General features: G+C 41.8%; 1 protein-coding gene across 1 annotated transcript in view; it reads left to right on the top strand.

Annotated features, from left to right (window-relative positions):
* Window positions 1-21,652, top strand: part of LOC122927774 — a 104,642-nt gene that overhangs the window by 61,754 nt on the left and 21,236 nt on the right. The window contains exons 6-8 of the mRNA XM_044279958.1: window positions 5,757-6,083; window positions 6,524-6,667; window positions 14,193-14,222. Of these exons, the coding sequence (XP_044135893.1) occupies window positions 5,757-6,083; window positions 6,524-6,667; window positions 14,193-14,222 (501 nt within the window). The remainder of the gene's footprint in view (window positions 1-5,756; window positions 6,084-6,523; window positions 6,668-14,192; window positions 14,223-21,652) is intronic.

The raw sequence follows: 21,652 nt of genomic DNA, 5'->3' as shown, positions 1-21,652 counted from the left end.
GCGTTTACAAACTATGGTACAAAAATGTGAATTTCCGCATTTTGAAGCAGCTCTGACTTTCTGAGCACCTGTCATGTTTCCTGAGGTTCTAAAATGGCCAGACAATTAGAAAATCCCCCACAAATGACCCCATTTCGGAAAGTAGACACCCTAAGGTATTCGCTGATGGGCATAGTGAGTTCCTAGAAGTTTTTATTTTTTGTCACAAGTTAGCGGAAAATTATGATTTTTTATGTATATTTTTTTCTTACAAAGTCTCATATTCCACTTACTTAAATAAAAACTTAATAAAAACTTTCATGAACTCACTATGCCCATCACGAAATACCTTGGGGTGTCTTTTTTCCAAAATGGGGTCACTTGTGGGGTAGTTATACTGCCCTGGCATTTTAGGGGCCCTAATGCGTGAGAAGTAGTTTGAAATCCAAATGTGTAAAAAATGCCCTGTGAAATCCTAAAGGTGCTCTTTAGAATTTGGGCCCCTTTGCCCACCTAGGCTGCAAAAAAGTGGCACACATGTGGTATCGCCGTACTCAGGAGAAGTAGGGCAATGGGTTTTGGGGTGTATTTCTACATATACCCATGCTGGGTGAGAGAAATATCTCTCTAAAAGACAACTTTTGCCATTTTTTGTCATTTGACAGAGATATTTATCTCACCCAGCATGGGTATATGTAAAAAGACACCCCAAAACACATAGCCCTACTTCTCCTGAGTACAGCGATACCACGTGTGACACTTTTCTGCAGCCTAGGTGGGCAAAGGGGCCCAAATTCTGAAGAGCACCTTTAGGATTTCACAGGGCATTTTTAACACATTTCGATTTCAAACTAGTTCTCACGCATTAGGGTGCCTAAAATGCCATGGCAGCATAAATACCGCACAAGTGACCCCATTTTGGAAAGAAGACACCCCAAGGTATTCCGTGAGGGGCATGGCGAGTTCATAGAATTTATTTTTTTTTGGCGCAAGTTAGCGGAAAATGATGATTTTTTTTTCTTACAAAGTCTCATATTCCACTAACTTGTGACAAAAAATAAAAACTTCCATGAACTCACTATGCCCATCACGAAATACCTTGGGGTGTCTTCTTTCCAAAATGGGGTCACTTGTGGGGTATTTATACTGCCCTGGCATTTTAGGAGACCTAAAGCGTGAGAAGTAGTTTGGAATCCAAATGCGTAAAAAATGCCTTGTGAAATCCTAAAGGTGCTCTTTAGAATTTGGGCCCCTTTGCCCACCTAGCCTGCAAATAAGTGTCACACGTGGTATCGCCGTACTCAGAAGAAGTAGGGCAATCTGTCATTTGACAGAGATATTTATCTCACCCAGCATGGGTATATGTAAAAAGACACCCCAAAACACATTGCCCTACTTCTCCTGAGTACGGCGATACCACATGTGTGACACTATTTTGCAGCCTAGGTGCACAAAGGGGCCCAAATTCCTTTTAGGAGGGCATTTTTAGACATTTGGATTCCAGACTTCTTCTCACGCTTTAGGGCACCTAAAATGCCAGGGCAGTATAAATACCCCACATGTGACCCCATTTTGGAAAGAAGACACCCCAAGGTATTCCGTGAGGGGCATGGCGAGTTCATAGAATTTATTTATTTTTGGCACAAGTTAGCGGAAATTGATTTTTTTTTTGTTTTTTCTCACAAAGTCTCCCTTTCCGCTAACTTGTGACAAAAAGTTCAATCTTTCATAGACTCAATATGCCCCTCAAAAGTGATCTTTTTATAGTGCCGCAGCGATTTTACGGTGTTTTTGCAGTTATCAGAAAAAAATTATTTCTGTCACTGCGGTGGGGCGGACTCTAGGCAAGTGTGCGCACAAGATCAGGCCTGATCGGACGAACACTGCGTTTTTTGTAGAGCCTATAGAACATGTCCTATTCTTGTCCGTAATTGCGGACAAGAAAAGGCATTTTCTATATAGTTCTGGCAATGTGCGGAGCCGCAAAATGCGGAAAGCACATTGCCGGTGTCCGTGTTTTGCGGATCCGCAAAACACATACGGACGTCTGAATGGAGCCTTACAGGGGGCTGATCAATGACAGAAGAGGTGATCAGGGAGTCTATATGGGGGGATCAGGGGTTAATAAGGGGTTAATAAGTGACAAGGGGGGGTGTAGTGGTGTGTGGTGCTACTTTACAGAGCTGCCTGTGTCCTCTGGTGGTCGATCCAAGCAAAAGGGACCACCAGAGGACCAGGTAGCAGGTATATTAGACGCTGTTATCAAAACAGCGTCTAATATACCTCTTAGGGGTTAAAAAAATCGCATCTACAGCCTGCCAGCGAGCGATCGCCATTGGCAGGCTGTAGATCCACTCGTTTACCTGCCAATCCTGTGAACGCGCGCGCCTGTGTGCGCGCGTTCACAGGAAATATTGCGTCTCGCGAGAGGACGCGCTGGGGCATCCAGGAGGTATTACAGGGCCGCCGCCAGGACGCGATCCTGCGTACGGCGGTCCTGTAGTGGTTAAGATAAACATACCTTAAAGTGTATGTCCACCTAGGTGTATCATTTACGTACTGTGTGATACATTACAATACATTCCTTATCTTGCATTGATTTGGAGTTTAATCTTGTTTTCATGACCTCATAGATGGAGAAGAGGATCTCTCATTCCTCTTGTCCTCCTCGGCCAGTCATCAGGGACCCCCTGGAAGGCTCCCCAACATTCTAAGGATAGCCCCCAATTAAAGGAGTTAGCCATTTGTCTCATATTGATGACCTCTCCTCAAAATAGGTGATCAATATCAGATCGGTGGGGATTCAACTCCCGGCACCGCTGCTGATTAGCCACTTGATGAGACCGCAGCACTCGTGCAAGTGCTATGTTCTCTTCACTGTTTACCGGCTCGCTGTTGACACTGCAGTGGCGAGCAGTATAATTACAACTCCGCCTTCCCATTCCCTTGAAGAGGACGATGTGTAAATACAACTGCTCCGCCCCATTCAAGTGACTGGGATGGAGATGTAATTACACTGCTCTACCACTGCAGTGTCAACAGCAAGCAGGTAAACAGTGAAGAAAATACATCCATCTGATATTGATTACCTATCCTGAGGATAGGTCATTAATATGGGAAAACCAGATTACCCCCTTAAGCGATTCAATGTGGACCCCGTCCCCTAATGATTTTCAGGCTCAAATTAATGATTCTGTGGGCAAAATTTCCAGCTCCACTAATTCCATGGTGCATGAGCAAAATAACAGCAATATAGAAAAAGGGTCCTAGCACTCTCAACTTGTAAACTTTATTCAAGTGTTGTATCACATACAATTTTTTGTAAGATGTGTTTTGGCCTGCCTCAATCTTTATACCTGTATACACACATAAGGCACTAGTATCACATATATAAGTATAAACAAACACGTTTTTCCAGCTCACCATATCTTTTCCCGTGCACGGAACAGACCGGACCAGTCCTTACTTGAAACACAAAGAAAAAGAAGTTCCAGCATTCAGGATAAAACCTAGATGTTTTCTTTATTCATAATGGTCACAATTCACATACATGGACAGCTTCTCCCTCCACCGCTAGGTTGACATGTTTCAGACTTATTAGTCCTTACTCGTCCTTACTTAGTCCTTATTAATGTACATAATAGAAGTACGGTAGGACTTTGCACTTATGCATTTGAGAAAGTAACATTGCCACCCAGAGGTGGCAACAGCAAACAGAAGGTTTTACTACGTGAAGCCTTCTGGATTCTGAGACTAAACACCCGTTATCCTATAGGATTAAATTTAAAAAAGAAATTAATGTATTTATATTAATGAGTAACTTTTAGGAAGGTGAGATTATCCCTGCAAAAGGTGTTTTTTTCCGTTTACGGGCCGTTTTTTGTGTCCCGTATATGGTCCGTATACGGAACCATTCACTTCAATGGTTCCGCAAAAAAAAGGAATGTACTACGTATGCATTTTGTTTCCGTATTTCCGTTGAAAGATAGAACATGTTCTATTATTGCCCGCAAATCACGTTCCGTGGCTCCATTCAAGTTTAATGGGTTCACAAAAAAAATGGAACACATACGGAAATGCATCCGTATGTCTTCCGTATCCTTTCTGTTTTTGCGGAACCATCTATTAAAAATTTTATGCCCAGCCCAATTTTTTCTATGTAATTACTGTATGCTGTATATACCATACTGAAAAATGGAACGGAAAAACGGAACAGAAACACAACGGAAACAAAAAACGGAACAATGGATCCTTGAAAAACGGACTGCAAAACACCGAAAAAGCCATACGGTCGTGTGAAAGAGGCCTTATTTTGCAGGTCTGTAAACAGGTCTGTACTAAGGGTACTTTTACACTAGTGTAAAAGTTTTCCGGTATTGAGTTCCATCCTAGCGGCTTAATACTGGAAATCAAATGATCAATTTTGTCCTAATGCATTCTGAATGGAAAGCAATCCGTTCGGTATGCATCAGGATGTCTTCAGTTCAGTCACTTTTACGTTTTTTTGGGGGATGGAGAAATTACCGCGGCATTCTGCTGTATTTTCTCCGGCCAAAATTCCGGAACACTTGCCTGAATTCCAGGTTTCCAGGACCTTTAAAAATGTGAAAAATAATAAATAACGTATCCGTTTTTCCGGATGACACTGGAAAAAACTCCAGTATTGCAATGCATTTGTCAGACTGATCAGGATCCTGATCTGTCTGCAAATGACATGTTTGCGCCATATTCTGACCACCATACCTTTTTTATATTCACTTCTAAAGAGCTGTGTGAGGGCTTATTTTTTGCAGGGCCATTTGTGTTTTTATTGATACCATCCGGGGCATGTAAGATTTTTTGGTCACTAATACATTACAAGATGTCAGTGCCATGACCCCTTTTTAACAATTTCTGTAAAAGTTAGAAGCCTTCCAACGTCCTAAAAAATAAATTGATGCTTACAAAATGATTACAACATACAGTAGACATAAATGTTAGTTCTACCAAAATTTACCACTAACATAAAGTACAATGTGTCATGAAAACACCACCGGCAGGCTGTTCCGTTCGGTGAACAGCCTGTCTGATCCATCCTGCCGCTAGTGACCTTGTGCCCCCGGACTGCGGCTCCGTCCCCATTGACTATAATGGAGGTGGTGCGGAGTTCCGGGAAGGCGAGAGGCTGCCGGAATAAATGTCGGACATGTCCATCTACGTAGTTTTATTCCGGCAACCTCTCTCCGTGCGCTGCCGTGCCTCGCCAGAACTCCGCCCCCACCCTCATTATAGTCAATGGGGACGGAGCGGCAGTCCGGAGGCATATGGTCACTAGCGGCAGGACGGATTCGACAGGCTGTTCACCCGACGAAACAGCCTGCCAGAGGTCCGTGCTGCTAGTGTGAAAGTAGCCTTAGAGCCGCACCTGGTTTTGGCTCAAAATCACTGATGGAAATCACTGACCAAACACTGACGTATGAATGAGGCTTTAGGGTACATTATTGGTGCACCAAGGTGCATTTAGGCCACACTCTATTTCCTAATTTCTAAAGAAGCCACACACCCTTGTCAGATGAGGCGTAAAATGCTTACAAAAGAGTGTAAAATCTGCCCATCTGTGTTTTATATGTCCAGCACCCACCCTGGAAGATGATGGTGCTATAACATAATATCATATTGTATAGTAATATAATAATAATAATAATAATAATAATAATAATAATAATAATTGTTCTCAGATAGAAGTGTTGTAAACATGTCTGTTTTCTCCTGCCAGTGTGCCACTTTTCACCCCTTAGATGTTACAGGACAGCTGCATAAAGATGTTCTCCTACCATGTACAGTCACCTACAAGGAGCAGTTTGATTACAGTCACACTGTAATTCACTGGCAGCGATCAGAAAATGATGATGTGGTCCATAGTTTCTATGATGGCTCGAGCCAGTTTGCTTATCAAGCCGATTCCTATCGAGGTAGAACAGAGATGTTTTATGACTTATTGCCTTCGGGTAATTTGTCATTGCTTTTGAAGAACCTGCTAATGTCAGATGCTGGATCTTACGCTTGTCACAGCATACTAAAGTCTTCAGGATTCACCATGCAATATGTGATCCTTAGAGTTGAAGGTAATCTTTAATTAGTTACCCTTACAAATGCTAAAAGTAGAGAAGATACTTTATTAATCTCTGCAGCAGCTCCAATACATATACAAAGCAGTAACAGACCCCATAACAAATTACTCATAATGAAATAACAAATACATATAAAGTAATAAATAATAACGTAGTAGAACATAACCTCACTCACCATGCTCATTATACACCCATAATGACCTATTATAATACAAATATGGCTCACTTATTAAAGAGAAAGTATCGCCTATATTTCTTTGCTAGTAGCCAGATGCTGAAACATATTCATTTTTTCTAATCCATTTTCAGTTTCCAATTGTAGATTGCTTTTTGTGGCTGCTGTGAATTAACAGATTCATCTTTTGCTGGCAATGCTTCTTTGAAAATACCCTACTATGAAATATTTCATGACAATGTTTTTATTTCACTTTAAGAGAGAAGTGATGACCAGATTGAAGAATATAAGTTTCTATCCAAAGCAAGAATTGCCATTTGTCTCGTCAGTGTGGCTTTCATTTGGGGCTTTGGTCTCCTGCTATTTGTTAAACTAAGACAAACAAGAAATGAAAAAGATGAAGGTGAACAGAATACTTTACATCTTATACAATGGAAAAATAAAAAGCTGATTTTCTTAGTTATTGAGTTTCATTAAAGGGAATCTGTCAGCTCTAAAATACTTCCAAACTAGAGTTAGTGGTGTAAAGTGGAGAGGAGTCAGGTTATGTCATTTTTATCTTCATACTCTGTGCTCCCACAAACCAGCAGCCTCTGAGTACTCTCCATCATGTGCGTGAGCTCAGAAGTCCTCTCCATTATGTGCCTGAGCTCAGGAGTCCTCTCCATTATGTGTGTGAGCTCAGGAGTCCTCTCCATTATGTGCCTGAGCTCAGGAGTCCTCTCCATTATGTGTGTGAGCTCAGAAGTCCTCTCCATTATGTGCCTGAGCTCAGGAGTCCTCTCCTTTATGTGTGTGAGCTCAGGAGTCCTCTCCATTATGTGTGTGAGCTCAGGAGTCCTCTCCATTATGTGCCCAAGCTCAGGAGTCCTCTCCATTATGTATGTGAGCTCAGGAGTCCTCTCCATTATGTGTGTGAGCTCAGGAGTCCTCATCATCATGTGTGTGAGCTCAGGAGTCCTCTCCCTTATGTACCTGAGCTCAGGAGTCCTCTCCCTTATGTACCTGAGTTCAGGAGTCTTCTCCATTATGTGTGAGAGCTCAGGAGTCCTCTCCATTATGTGTGTGAGCTCAGGAGTCCTCTCCATGATGTGTGTGAGTTCAGGAGTCCTCTCCATTATGTGCCTGAGCTCAGAAGTCCACTCCATTTTGTGCCTGAGCTCAGAAGTCCACTCCATTATGTGCCTGCGCTCAGGAGTCCTCTCCATTATGTGCCTGAGCTCAGGAGTCCTCTCCATTATGTGCCTGAGCTCAGGAGTCCTCTCCATTATGTGTGTGAGCTCAGGAATCCTCTCCATTATGTGTGTGATCTCAGGAGTCCTCTCCATTATTTGTGTGAGCTCAGGAGTCCTCGTCATTATGTGTGTGAGCTCAGGAGTCCTCTTCATTATGTGTGTGAGCTCAGGAGTCCTCTCCCTTATGTACCTGAGCTCAGGAGTCCTCTCCATTATGTGCCTGAGTTCAGGAGTCCTCTCAATGTATTTTACTGCTGATTTGTGGGGAGCACAGGGCCAGAATGGAAGTGAGTATGTAGATAAAAAATACATAATCAGCATCACTTACACTATACAGCACTCACTAGTTTAATTTGGGCTGAAAATGCAAAACGAGCATAGTGTTATTGATAATGACAATAAATGTAATTATTCATTGTGCAATCAGGGGCACACCATTCAGTGACAATATACTGATGAGGGGAATTTGAAAAATCAGGAATTCAGATCGTCTTACAGAGTAGCTATAGGTGGCACCAGAGGGACAAGTTTCAGTAATTTTTATTGTAGAATTGTGTATAGTCATGAAACTAGAATTCATAGGGCCCCATAGCAAAATGAAATTGTCCTTCACCACTTTATGTTAGGAAACTGATATGGCAGCACAGAAAGCAATAATAAGAGGTTTGGTAATAGCTTTAGTAAGGCTTTTGATACTGTCCCACATAGAAGGCTTATCATTAATAAATTGCAGTCTTTGGGCGTGGACTCCCATATTGTTGAATGGATTAGGCAGTGGCTGAGGGACAGGCAACAGAGGGTTGTAGTCAATGGAGTATATTCAGACCATGGTCTTGTTAGCAGTGGGGTACCTCAGGGATCTGTTCTGGGACCCATATTGCTTTAATATCTTTATCAGCTGAAATTGCAGAAGGCCTCGATGGTAAGGTGTGTCTTTTTGCTGAATGACACAAAGATTTGTAACAGGGTTGATGTTCCTGGAGGGATACACCAAATGGAAAAGGATTTAGGAAAACTAGAGGAATGGTCAAAAATCTGGCAACTAAAATTTAATGTTGATAAGTGCAAGATAATGCACCTGGGGTGTAAAAACCCAAGAGCAGAATATAAAATCAGTGATACAGTCCTAACCTCAGTATCTAAGGAAAGGGATTTAGGGGTCATTATTTCAGAAGACTTAAAGGTAGGCAGACAATGTCATAGAGCAGCAGGAAATGCTAGCAGAATGCTTGGTGTATAGAAACTATTAAATATATAAAGGGAATCAACAAGGTAAAAGAGGAGAGAATATTTAAAAGAAGAAAAACTGCTACAAGAGGACATAGTTTTAAATTAGAGGGGCAAAGGTTTAAAAGTAATATCAGGAAGTCCTCTCATACGTCACACACACGCATATACACATACACACACATACCCACACTAGACTTATATACACACACATCAGCTACATCCTCACTAAATTGATATACACATAACCATACCCCAAGATTGCTAACCACATTTTCCACTACACATTTACACACATAGGAACACAGATACACACATACCTATACTAGACTCATGCACCCCAATATGTACACTAGTCTCATCCACACCAAGATGTTACATAGAACACACACACTGGATGCAATTGCATCCAAGGCTGTCAACGCTTTGCCACCATCTCCAATTATCCCCCTATACCAAACACCTTATCCCAAGAATTCTCATTTATCCCAAAATTCTCATCCCATCTTAATCTTTTATTCCATCCCAATTACCTATTTAACCACCAAGGTCAACTCTCTACTCTGATCATCAATTACATTATTTCCCAATGGACCTTATTTTTTGGTCCCTCAGTATCAAAACCTGATGTTCCAAAATGAAACAATCATTTCAATTAGGCAAAGAACAACCCACTCTCCAATCAACCCTGAGTGATGGGCTGCACCCTAAATCAATCAACTAATTCAAAACGGCAAATAAATTCCAGACAGACGCCGCAAGTCCTCCACTTACTGAAGAAGGGACCAAGTATAGTCCCGAAACGCGTTTAAGGAGAAAGGAGGAATCTTGCCAAACGGGGCAGTGATAGTGGATATAGAAGTAGAAGCGCTCCCCCAGCTCTATTTCTACTTGCAAACCGGCCCGGCAGATCCCGATCACGTGACCGACACTAGGTCACGTGAATATTACAGACCTAACTACGAGCGCGCGCGCCTGGAGACCACGAGGGACGCCGACAGCCGGAGAATCCTACTGCAAGCAACAACTGACCGGAGCAGTGAAGGAAGACACCTCCACGTGGCGGGTAAGCGATCTCTGTACCTAAGACAGTGCGGGACGCCGCACCGAGGTCCAGAGCACCAATTCCCCCACAGGAGCTATACATCTTCCCACAAATATAAGGCCTTCTATTACACAGAAAAGTATCACTTTTTAACTTACTGAAATCTTGTTTAAAGTGCTACTTATGGGACAATAAGTTACATACGTAACACATACTATCTCTCTACCATTTTTAATTTTTCTTTTTAGCGCTATCTTTGGGACCACCGGATGCTGAACTATAATACATAAGACTGTACTCTTTTCTATTTTTTACATAATTTTTCTATTTTTTATCCATTTTATTTCACCTACTACATGAATTGTTTTTTTCCCTTTTAGCTCAATTCACTCTATTCTACACCATATATCACAAACTACTGGGAAAGGCTACCCCACCTACTCTAGCCAGTCTCAAAAGACTGTACTCCCCGACCATCCCCCTCTCTATATCACAACACACCACCTACCCCAACGGACTAAATACCGTCCATTTTTTCCCCCATCCATTCTCCACGAATTTACCCCAAGACCACCTAATATCAGTCACCTCCCATCTGGCACCCGTAACAAGTGCCCAGACTATTACACCTACCTTTTCTTGAAACACCAGTACCCAATTTTAACATATGTAAGATTTTAACAAAATAAAAAACACTTTATTTATCCCATCTATGAGTGTGCCTGCTACCTTCTTATTTTAAATATCAGGAAGTATTACTTTACTGAGAGAGTAGTGGATGCATGGAATAGCCTTCCTGCAGAAGTGGTAGCTGCAAATACAGTGAAGGAGTTTAAGCATGCATGGGATAGGCATAAGGCCATCCTTCATATAAGATAGGGCCAGGGGCAATTCATAGTATTCACTATATTGGGCAGAGTAGATGGGCCAAATGGTTCTTATCTGCCGACACATTCTATGTTTCTATTATATATATATATATATACACTCACCTAAAGAATTATTAGGAACACCTGTTCTATTTCTCATTAATGCGATTATCTAGTCAACCAATCACATGGCAGTTGCTTCAATGCATGTAGGGTTGTGGTCCTGGTCAAGACAATCTCCTGAACTCCAAACTGAATGTCAGAATGGGAAAGAAAGGTGATTTAAGCAATTTTGAACGTGACATGGTTGTTGGTGCCAGACGGGCCGGTCTGAGTATTTCACAATCTGCTCAGTTACTGGGATTTTCACTCACAACCATTTCTAGGGTTTACAAAGAATGGTGTGAAAAGGGAAAAACATCCAGTATGCGGCAGTCCTGTGGGCGAAAATGCCTTGTTGATGCTAGAGGTCAGAGGAGAATGGGCCGACTGATTCAAGCTGATAGAAGAGCAACGTTGACTGAAATAACCACTCGTTACAACCGAGGTATGCAGCAAAGCATTTGTGAAGCCACAACACGCACAACCTCGAGGCGGATGGGCTACAACAGCAGAAGACCCCACCGGGTACCACTCATCTCCACTACAAATAGGAAAAAGAGGCTACAACTTGCACGAGCTCACCAAAATTGGACTGTTGAAGACTGGAAAAATGGCTTCTTGAACATGACAATGAGTTCACTGTACTAAAATGGCCCCCACAGTCACCAGATCTCAACCCAATGAAGCATCTTTGGGATGTGGTGTAACGGGAGCTTCATTCCCTGGATGTGCATCCCTCAAATCTCCATCAACTGCAAGATGTTATCCTATCAATATGGGCCAACATTTAAAAAAAAAAATGCTATCAGCACCTTGTTGAATCAATGCCACGTAGAATTAAGGCAGTTCTGAAGGCAAAAGGGGGTCCAACACCGTATTAGTATGGTGTTCCTAATAATTCTTTAGGTGAGTGTATATATACAGTACAGACTGAAAATATGTCATATTCTAGGTTCTTCAAAGTAGCCACCTTTTGCTTTGATTACTGCTTTGCACACTCTTGGCATTCTCTTGATAAGCTTCAAGAGGTAGTCACCTGAAATGGTCTTCCAACAGTCTTGAAGGAGTTCCCAGAGATGCTTAACAGTTGTTGGCCCTTTTGCCTTCACTCTGCGGTCCAGCTCACCCCAATGTCGCAGTGTAGTTGTGCCCTATGTGTCGTGAGACATATTGTCAAGTAACACATGTCGTCATGTAGCCCTAGCCTAAAGCTGACCTACAGCAGTAAAGAAAAATGCCTGTGTTGTTATGGAAACCTGGAGTAAAACTGTGCGTATGTGTAGACTAAGAGGCTGATAAGGGACATATGACCGTGTGTATGGCAGTTGGGATTTGAAGAGAAAGACTTGCAGGGTTGTATTGGCTAATGCAGATCATTTTTTGGGAATATCTCTGGAACTGTACAGTTCTAGAGAGCTGAGACCCAGTCTAAAAGCTTCCCGGACACCTGGTGTACCTATTCGCCAAATGTGGTGAAAATGGGTTCAGTTGTTTGGTCGCACATAAAGAACAGACAGACAGAAACAAATTTTTATATATATAAGATATATATATATATATATATATATAAGAACCCACGTAGTGGTGCCAGAAAGGCACCAACTTGTTATTCTCTACAAAAAATGTTTTTGCAACTGAGAGGGCCCTCACAATCCCTGGACCCCAAAGCTGCTGCTATGGTTCTAGTTACACCAGTATGTGTCATGTGTGTTGGAGTTCTAGTGTGTTTCTACTGGGGTTTGGACAGCCATATGCCAGCACTTTATAAGATGGAAACAACCAAAAAAGTGCAGCAGTAATTCTTACACATTGTCCAGGTAGAGACGCCAGGTCCCCGCGGTTTCTGTGCTTCATGCCTTTGTTGCTTTAAGGATCTGTCACCTCTCCTGAAATGTCTGTTAACTACTTGCATCCTCCATTTAATAACCATTCTGGAAAACCCATTCTTATGACTGTGTTGTGTCATTCTTTTATTATTCCTGCTAGAAATGATGAATGAATTGTTAGAAGTTTGCAGTGATGGTCCATCTGGGTGTTACTAGTTGGGGGCATGTCCCTGCACAGTCTGACACTGGCAGTACTGTTTGGATAGTGTCAGACTATGCAGGGATAACCTCCCCCAACTGGTAACACCAAGCTGGACCTTCATTGCAGAATGCTAGTCATTTATTCATAACTTCTAGCAGGAATAATAAAGGAATGCCACACCATGGAGTCATGAGTAGATGTTCCAGAATTGTTATTACATGAGGAATGCAAGTAACTATAAAAACAGACTTGTCAGGAGCGGTGACAGGTCCTCTTTAATATTTAGTACAAGACTTCCAGTTGGTGCTGTTAGGCATATAGCCATGTAGTGTATAGAAAACCAAAGGAGGCAGAGCCGGAGCTGTGGAAAGATTTAGCATACTGAACAGATTTATTAAGGACTTACATCTGATAATGGGGCAATGGGAATATTTATATTTTATCTAGGTTACTTTTATATAAATTGCACCAACATATTCTGTAGCTCGGAACATATATTGTCATTTTACTCATAACACATATTAAATTCTTTATATCTCATACACACTTTTTATTTTATGCACTTATATAGCGCTGCTATATTCCGCAGCTCTTTACAGACATTATCATCACATTGTCCCCAATGGGGCTCACTATCTAAGTTCCCTATCAGTATGTCTTTGGAGTGAGGGAGGAAACTGGATGAAATCCACACAAACAAGGGGAGGACATAAAAACTCCATGCAGGTGTCCTTGGTCAGATTCAAAGCCAGGACCCCAGCGCTGCAAGGTACCAGTTCTAACCACTGAGCCACCGTGTTGCCCACACTAGGGTATATTAACCTATCATTATGCTTTTGGAGTGTGGGAAAAAATCGACTACCCACAGTTTACTTATAAACAATACCCCCTGCTGCTTGTAAATGGTAATGATAATGGGAAGTAACCTGTATGTTGGGGAATGGATTCTAAAGCCTGTATTACATTGGCAGATTTTCTGCCAGATGATCATTAACAATCGTTCATAGTAGCGCTCGTTAGTGATGATCTGGCAGTGTAATTCTGCCGCCGGTTAACCGATGAATGAGCAAACACTCGTTCATCAAGCAATTCCAAATCTTTTGACAGGTTTAAAAATTACGTTTGCAGGGGGCAAATTGTGGTGTCTAATCACGATCTGCCGGCAAACAATGATTCAGTATAGGGAAGAGCGATGGCATAGCGGTCATTCCTCCCCATACTGAGGAGGAAATCACTGCATGTAATACCAGTGGTCTCCTCCACTAGCGAGCAGGCGATTGCCGGAAAGGAACGCTTCCCTCCTGACAATCTCTGGCAGAATCAGCCTGTGTAATACAGTCTTAAGACTGGTATTGCAGTGTTGTAATTGTATACAGAATAAATCAATTGTCAGTAACAGTATGTATATCTCTTTTCTTGCAGAAACTATGTCCCTCATAAACAACCCATCAGGTAACATACTGTATGCTGTAGATACTGTATTTCAGTTCAAAGGACAATAAGATTCATATAAACTGTACTGTACATAACTCATGTGACTTTTCTGTTAAAGGGGTTGTCTGATCATGACAACCCCTTTTAGGTATTAACCTTGTCCACTAACTGAGGCAACCAGCTGTTATTAAAAGAGAAAGTTGTGGCCAGTGATCCATTTATCCAGGAGGGACTATTTAAGTGAATGGCCATGCAATTAATACAGGGATTGGCCTCGGCCATCAGAGCAGGAACGGCTAATAATTAGCAGCTGCACTGGCTCATAGAGGAAGGTCCGGACTGGCATATGGAAGTGGGTGGTCTTGGTGATACTCCCTCTTTAACATAGAACTTCTTTTGACTGGGAAATTCCCACCACAAATATGTTTAGTATAACCCATCAATGTCATTCATTAGTTAAGTATTCTACTTCTTTTTTGAGCTGTACCCTGAGATGTAATTCCAGGGATAAAATATGGAAATTCAGCTTTTGGTCCCAGATCTTGGGCTCCCTCATACCCTTAATGGGAATGTGTCATCAGGAAATGACCTCTTGTTTAAATCATGTTTTTATTTAAAGGATATTTTTTTAACATTTTTGGCAATTTTAATTAAAATTTTCTATGTCACTATATTTTAAAAATGTCCTAAAATTGTGCAGTTTTTGGCAGAGCTGTGGAGTTGGAGTCGAGGAGTCGGAGGCACTTTTGGGTACCTGGAGTCAGAGTTGGCAAAAATGAACCGACTCCGACGACTCCTAAATTTAAATTGGAATAAAAAAAAAAGCAAGTTTAAATGTCCCAATTCACAAAAAGTTATAATTAAGTACTTCTCTACTGTAGGCCAATGCATGCAGTGTGTCACGTTACCGCAAAACGAACACTATATGCTTCACTATATGGCACGCAACGCACAGTTAAGGAGCGGCAATACTTATACTTTCCATTGTGTTGTGTTCCGCTGTTACAGGGAACGCAACGCCCATGGTTAACCTAGCCTCTCACTGATAACTGATTAAGTAAATCTGTTTTTTGCAGGACTAGACACTTGTATAAGTGAAGGGAATGGATAGTCAATAGTTCAAGACTGAAGCTGTAAACCATTTGAAAAACTGCTGTCATTCAGCTAAGGCTATAAAAACTTGTAAACTCAGATTGTTAGCTTAAACTTTAAACATGACTATGGGATTCTACTAGGGAAATCATGTTTTAAAATAAATGCCCCTTCCTGGATCCTCCCACTGCCCTATCATCAGCAGATCAGCACACAAAGTAGAAGGCGGCAGCAGCACCATTTTTGAACTGGTAAAGTTCCTGTTCCTGATGTTTATGCCTGCTGCTACTTATCCAGCCACTTGATAAAAAAAACTTTATTGTTTTCATTGTGTTTGTCTTTTACTTAAACTGTTCAATACAGTAGACTGTTGGCTTCCTAGCCAGTAGTTCTGTGGTAATGACATGTATGTTGCCTTTCTTTCCTTCAAGGAATGTATAAAATACATTCGCATACTAAATACAGAGGAATCAGAGTCGGAAGTACCAAAAACTGAGGAGTCGGAGCATTTATCTACCGACTCCACAGCCCTGGTTTTTGGACTGGCCACTAAACCTAATAATATATCGAGGTTTTCTGTTCTGTACAGGTATTTTTCCAGTAGCCATCAGATTATCATCACACGAAGAATTACAATGACAGATAACACAGGATCCACCATTCATAATACACAATATCATCATTGTCTACCCCCTCCTGACCTCTGCACAGGTCACAGATCATGCCTAGAAAACTCTCCCATTTCTGATGACACATTCCCTTTAAGGTTTCATTTACCAGTATGGTACAAATCTGGAGATTACCTACTTTCTTAGGGTGAAGCTGAAGTTTCTCATTACAGTGCTGCTTGGTCGGCATGTTGGCATGGCCAACTCAGGCCTAATCAGTGATGTAGAAGAGGGCAGAATGGGCAAGTCTCTGTTCAATTAAGGGAAACTTAAAGTACACGTAAGACTCTATAACTCTGGTGACATGTAAGACTCCATAACTCTGACTAAAACTTAATTTTAAATTTACTCTATTCAGGATTTAATGATTGATGACCTCTTGCACTTCCACCAATCAGATCTTTCGGAGTAGCTCTGGCACAGGAAATAGGCATTGGAACTGCATTGCCCTCTCTACCATGTAGTGGACGGAGCTGGTTACTACAGCACTGCTCACATTCACTTCACAGTCCCAGTGGGATCCAGTCAATTATGACCCACAACGTCTGGTAGATGTTCATAAAATGCATGGATATATGAGCTGAGAGTTTCTAGAGTATAGGCACAAGTTGCAACAAACCTCAGAAAACCAAATCATTTTGCCTTCTTAACAATCAGAAACTTGGTCATAACATCTTTAACATATGATGGGCACCAGAAATATTAGAATATTAATTTACAAGTACCTTTGGCTCTTGGGTGGTCTGACAACAACAAAGAGAACATTCATGGGTCTTTTGAAGTTAAAGGGGTTGTTTCATCATAGACAATGGGGGCATATCGCTAGGATATGCCCCCATTGTCTTTAGGTGTGGGTCCCACTGCTGGGACCTGCACCTATATAGAGAACGGAGCCCCGCAAGGTGGTGGCTGGAGGACTCCGGTCCGACCACCACCAAGCCGGCTCCCCATAGAAGTGAATGAAAGCGCAACTCGCATGCGCGGCCCCTGCTCCCATTCCTTTCTATGGGGCCGACAGGAAAATAGCCGAGTCAGCGCTCGGCTATTTTCCACGGTCCCATAGAAAATGAATGGAGGGCGGTTGCACATGCACAGTGCGCCCTTCCTTACTTGCAGGGCTCCGTTCTTGATATAGGTGTGGATCCCAGTGATGGGACCCGCACCTATAAGACAATAGGGGCATATCCTAGCGATATACCCCCATTGTCCATGATGAGACAACCCCTTTAACTGAAATTGGAAAGAAACAAAATGTTGACCTACAAAAGTAGTAACCAGGGCAGGCTGTTAGAGGTACTAGGAGGCACGAAGGATAAAAAGGTTTTAACTAACTGAAAGTTTTGAACTACTGTAACTGCAACAATTAAATATATCTACTAATTATGTTGATTTGCTCCAACTGGTCCTCATGTACTGACTAGTGATGAGCGGCAGGGGCAATATTCTAATTTGCAATATTTCGTGAATATTTGGGCGAATATTAGTCATAAATTATAAATGATATTCTTGATTGCAAAAATCGGTCATGTAATCCGCGCGCAATACAGGCGTGGGTCACTGTTGCTACATTTTTCAAGCTGCTAGAAGTTTCCTGAGACTGGAGAAAAGGGTTGGCACGGCAGAACATTACAATAGCTTTATATGCAGATATATTCAATATATTTGTGATTGTGAAAATCGGCAATTAATGATGGGCATATTTTGGCGCAATACGTGCAACTTCGCATTTTAGCAGGTCTGACTACATACAGCCAGGTCCATAAATATTGGGACATCAACACAATTCTAACATTTTTGGCTCTATACACCACCACAATGGATTTGAAATAAAACTAACAAGATGTGCTTTAACTGCAGACTGTCAGCTTTAATTTGAGGGTATTTACATTCAAATCAGGTGAACGGTGTAGGAATTACAACAGTTTGTATATGTGCCTTCCACTTATTAAGGGACCAAAAGTAATGGGACAGTTGGCGTCTCAGCTGTTCCATGGCCAGGTGTGTATTATTCCCTCATTATCCCAATTACAATGAGCAGATAAAAGGTCCAGAGTTCATTTCAAGTGTGCTATTTGCATTTCGAATCTGTTGCTGTCAACTCTCAAGATGAGATCCAAAGAGCTGTCACTATCAGTGAAGCAAGCTGAAAAAAAAAAAAAATCCATCAGAGAGATAGCAAAAACATTAGGCGTGGCCAAAACAACTGTTAGGACCATCCTTAAAAAGAAGGAACACACCGGTGAGCTCAGCAACACCAAAAACCCCAGAAGACCACGGAAAACAACTGTGGTGGATGACCGAAGAATTCTTTACCTGGTGAAGAAAACACCCTTCACAACAGAAATGGGAGTGAGACAAAACATTTTTTGAGCATTCAATTTAATGAAAACAACGAATAAACTGAAACAGGCTGTTTTTCAGCTGATCAAAAGTTTAGGACCACACCTCCAAAAGAAAAATGAAATCCCCCCAAAACAGAAATCCAACTTCCAAACATGAACTCAGTAATGAGTAGCTCCGCCGTTATTGTATATCACTTCAAAAATTCTTTCGGCAAGCTTGATGCAAGCGTTTCCATTAGGTGAGTGGGAACATTTCTCCAAGTAGTGAACACGGCCGCACGAAGGCCATCTACTGTCTGGAACAGTTGTCCATTTTTGTAAACTTCCCTTGCCATCCATCCCCAAAGGTTCTCAATTGGATTTAGATCAGGGGAACACGCAGGATGGGCCAAAAGAGTGATGTTATTCTCCTGGAAGAGGTCCCTTGTCCTGCAGGCATTGTGTACTGTAGCGTTGTCCTGTTGAAAAACCCAGTCGTTACCACACAGACGAAGGCCCTCAGTCATGAGGAATGCTCTCTGCAACATCTGGACATAGCCAGTGGCTGTTTGACGCCCCTGCACTTCCTGAAGCTCCATTGTTCCACTGAAGGAAAAAGCACCCCCAGACCATTATGGCGCCCCCTCCACTATGGCAAGTAGAAAACATCTCAGGTGGGATCTGCTTGTCATGCCAGTAAAGTTGGAAACCATCAGGACCACCAAGGTAAAAAAAATTCTCATCAGAGAATAAAACTTTCTTCCACCTTTGAATGTCCCATGTTTGGTGCTCTCTTGCAAAGTCTGTGGCGTTCAAGGAGACGAGGTCTTTGAAGAGGTTTTTTGTTTTTGAAGCCCTTCAGTCTCAGATGCCGTCTGATGGTTATGGGGCTTCAGTCAGCACCAGTAAGGGCCTTAATTTGAGTCGTGAATCGTCCAGTGTCTTGACGGATAGCCAATTGGATCCTCCGGCTCAGTGCTGATGACATTTTTTTGGGTCTTCCACCTGACTTTTTTGTTCCATAACCCTCAGGATCATTTAAGAAATTCCAAATGACTGTCTTACTGCGTCCCACCTCAGCAGCGATGGCGCGCTGTGAGAGACCCTGCTTATGCAGTTCAACAACCCGACCACGTTCAAAAAGGGAGTGTTTTTGCCTTTGCCATCACAACGTGTGACTACCTGACAGAAAATGACAATGAATCCACATCTTTGCACAGATTTGGCCTTTTAAAGGCATGTGGTCCTAAAATTTTGATCAGCTGAAAAACAGCCTGTTTCAGTTTAATCGTTATTTTCTATTAATTGAATGCTCAAAAAATGTTTTGTAACATAGTAACATAGTACATAAGGCCGAAAAAAGACATTTGTCCATCCAGTTCGGCCTGTTATCCTGCAAGTTGATCCAGAGGAAGGCAAAAAACCCCTGTGAGGTAGAAGCCAATTTTCCTCACTTTAGGGGAATAAAAATTCCTTCCCGACTCCAATCAGGCAATCAGAATAAATCCCTGGATCACTTGTCTCACTCTTATTTCTTCTTGTTGCATGTTGAAGCTCTACTTGGAACCTTGTTAAGATCCAACAATGTAAAATATGATTTTTTGCTATTTTTCAAGTGGTCTTAAACTTTTGATCAGGACTGTATTTATACACTGCCCGTCCAAAAAAAAAAGTCGCCACAAAAATATTTTGTTGGACCGCCTTTAGCTTTGATTACAGCATACATTCGCTGTGGCATTGTTTCGATAAGCTTCTGCAATGTCACAAGATTTATTTCCATCCAGTGTTGCATAAATTTTTCACCAAGATCTTGCATTGATGATGGTAGAGTCTGACTGCTGCGCAGAGTCTTCTCCAGCACATCCGAAAGATTCTCAATGAGGTTAAGGTCTGGACACTGTGGTGGACAATCCATGTGTGAAAATGATGTCTCATGCTCCCTGAATCACTCATTAACAATTTGAGCCTGATGAATCCTGGCATTGTCATCTTGGAATATGCCTGTGCCATCAGGGAAGAAAAAATCCATTCACGAATAACCTGGTCATTCAGTATGTTCAGGTAGTCAGCTGACCTCATTCTTGGAGCACATACTGTTGCTAGACCTGACCAACTGCAGCAACCCCAGATCATAACACTGCCCCCACAGGCTTGTACAGTAGGCACTAGGCATGATGGGTGCATCACTTCATCTGCCTCTCTTCTTACCCTGATGTGCCCATCACTCTGGAACAGGGTAAATCTTGATTCATCAGACCACATGACCTTCTTCCATTGCTCCCGAGTCCAATCTTTATGCTCACTAGCAAATTTAAGACTTTTTTTCTGGTTTGCCTAACTGATTAGTGGTTTTCTTATGGCTTTAAAGCTGTTCAGTCCCATCCCTTGAGTTCCCTTCGCATTGTGCGTGTGGAAATGCTTTTAGTTTCACTATTAAACATAGCCCTGAATTCTACTGTTGTTTTTCTTCGATTTAATTTCACCAAATGTTTAAGTGATCGCCGATCACGATCATTCAGGATTTTTTCCCGCCACATCTCTTCCTCGAATACGATGGGTCCCCACCATCCTTCCCGTTTTTTAATAATGAGTTGGACAGTTCTTAACCCAATTTTAGTAGTTTCTGCAATCTCCTTAGATGTTTTCTCTGCTTGATGCATGCCAATGATTTGACCCTTCTCAAACAGACTAACATCTTTTCCACGACCATGAGATGTGTCTTTCGACATGGTTGTTTAAGAAATGAGAAGCAACTCATTGCACCAGTTGGGGTTAAATAACTTGTTGCCAGCTGAAAGATAATCACCCATGCAGTAATTATCCAATAGGAGGCTCATAACTATTTGCTTAGTTAAATCCAGGTGTTGGCTTTTTTTTGGGACATGCAGTGTATAAGCTAACTAACTAACACTGCTGTCTCTTTCAGTACTGCAAAAAAACTGCTAGGGAGTTTATTATATAGTAAGGGGTAGGAAACTTTCCTATTGGTTGCTAGGGGTGTTGCTAAGCTCAGACAAAGACATTGCTGCCTTCTCATTGGTCCACAAGGAAGAAGCAGGGAGGGAATATATAGCACTATATTCTAAATCTTCGCAAATTATCAAAGTGGCGATATTCGTGATTCAAATTTGCGATTAAAATATTCGCGCCCAACACTAGTACTGATTCTCACTGAGAAAATCTGTACAATCCATATACAGTGCCTTGCAAAAGTATTCACTTTTTTCGTATTTTGGTGTGTCACAACCTGGAATTAACATGGATTGTTTGAGTATTTGCATCATTTAATTTACAGAACATGCCGACAACTTTGAAGATGTTTTTTTTTTTATTGTGAAGCAAACAACAAATAGGACAAAATGACAGA

This window comes from Bufo gargarizans, chromosome 2, assembly GCF_014858855.1.
Source record: "Bufo gargarizans isolate SCDJY-AF-19 chromosome 2, ASM1485885v1, whole genome shotgun sequence".
Classification (NCBI taxonomy): Eukaryota; Metazoa; Chordata; class Amphibia; order Anura; family Bufonidae; genus Bufo; species Bufo gargarizans.
This window is presented reverse-complemented; position numbering and strand designations above follow the sequence as displayed.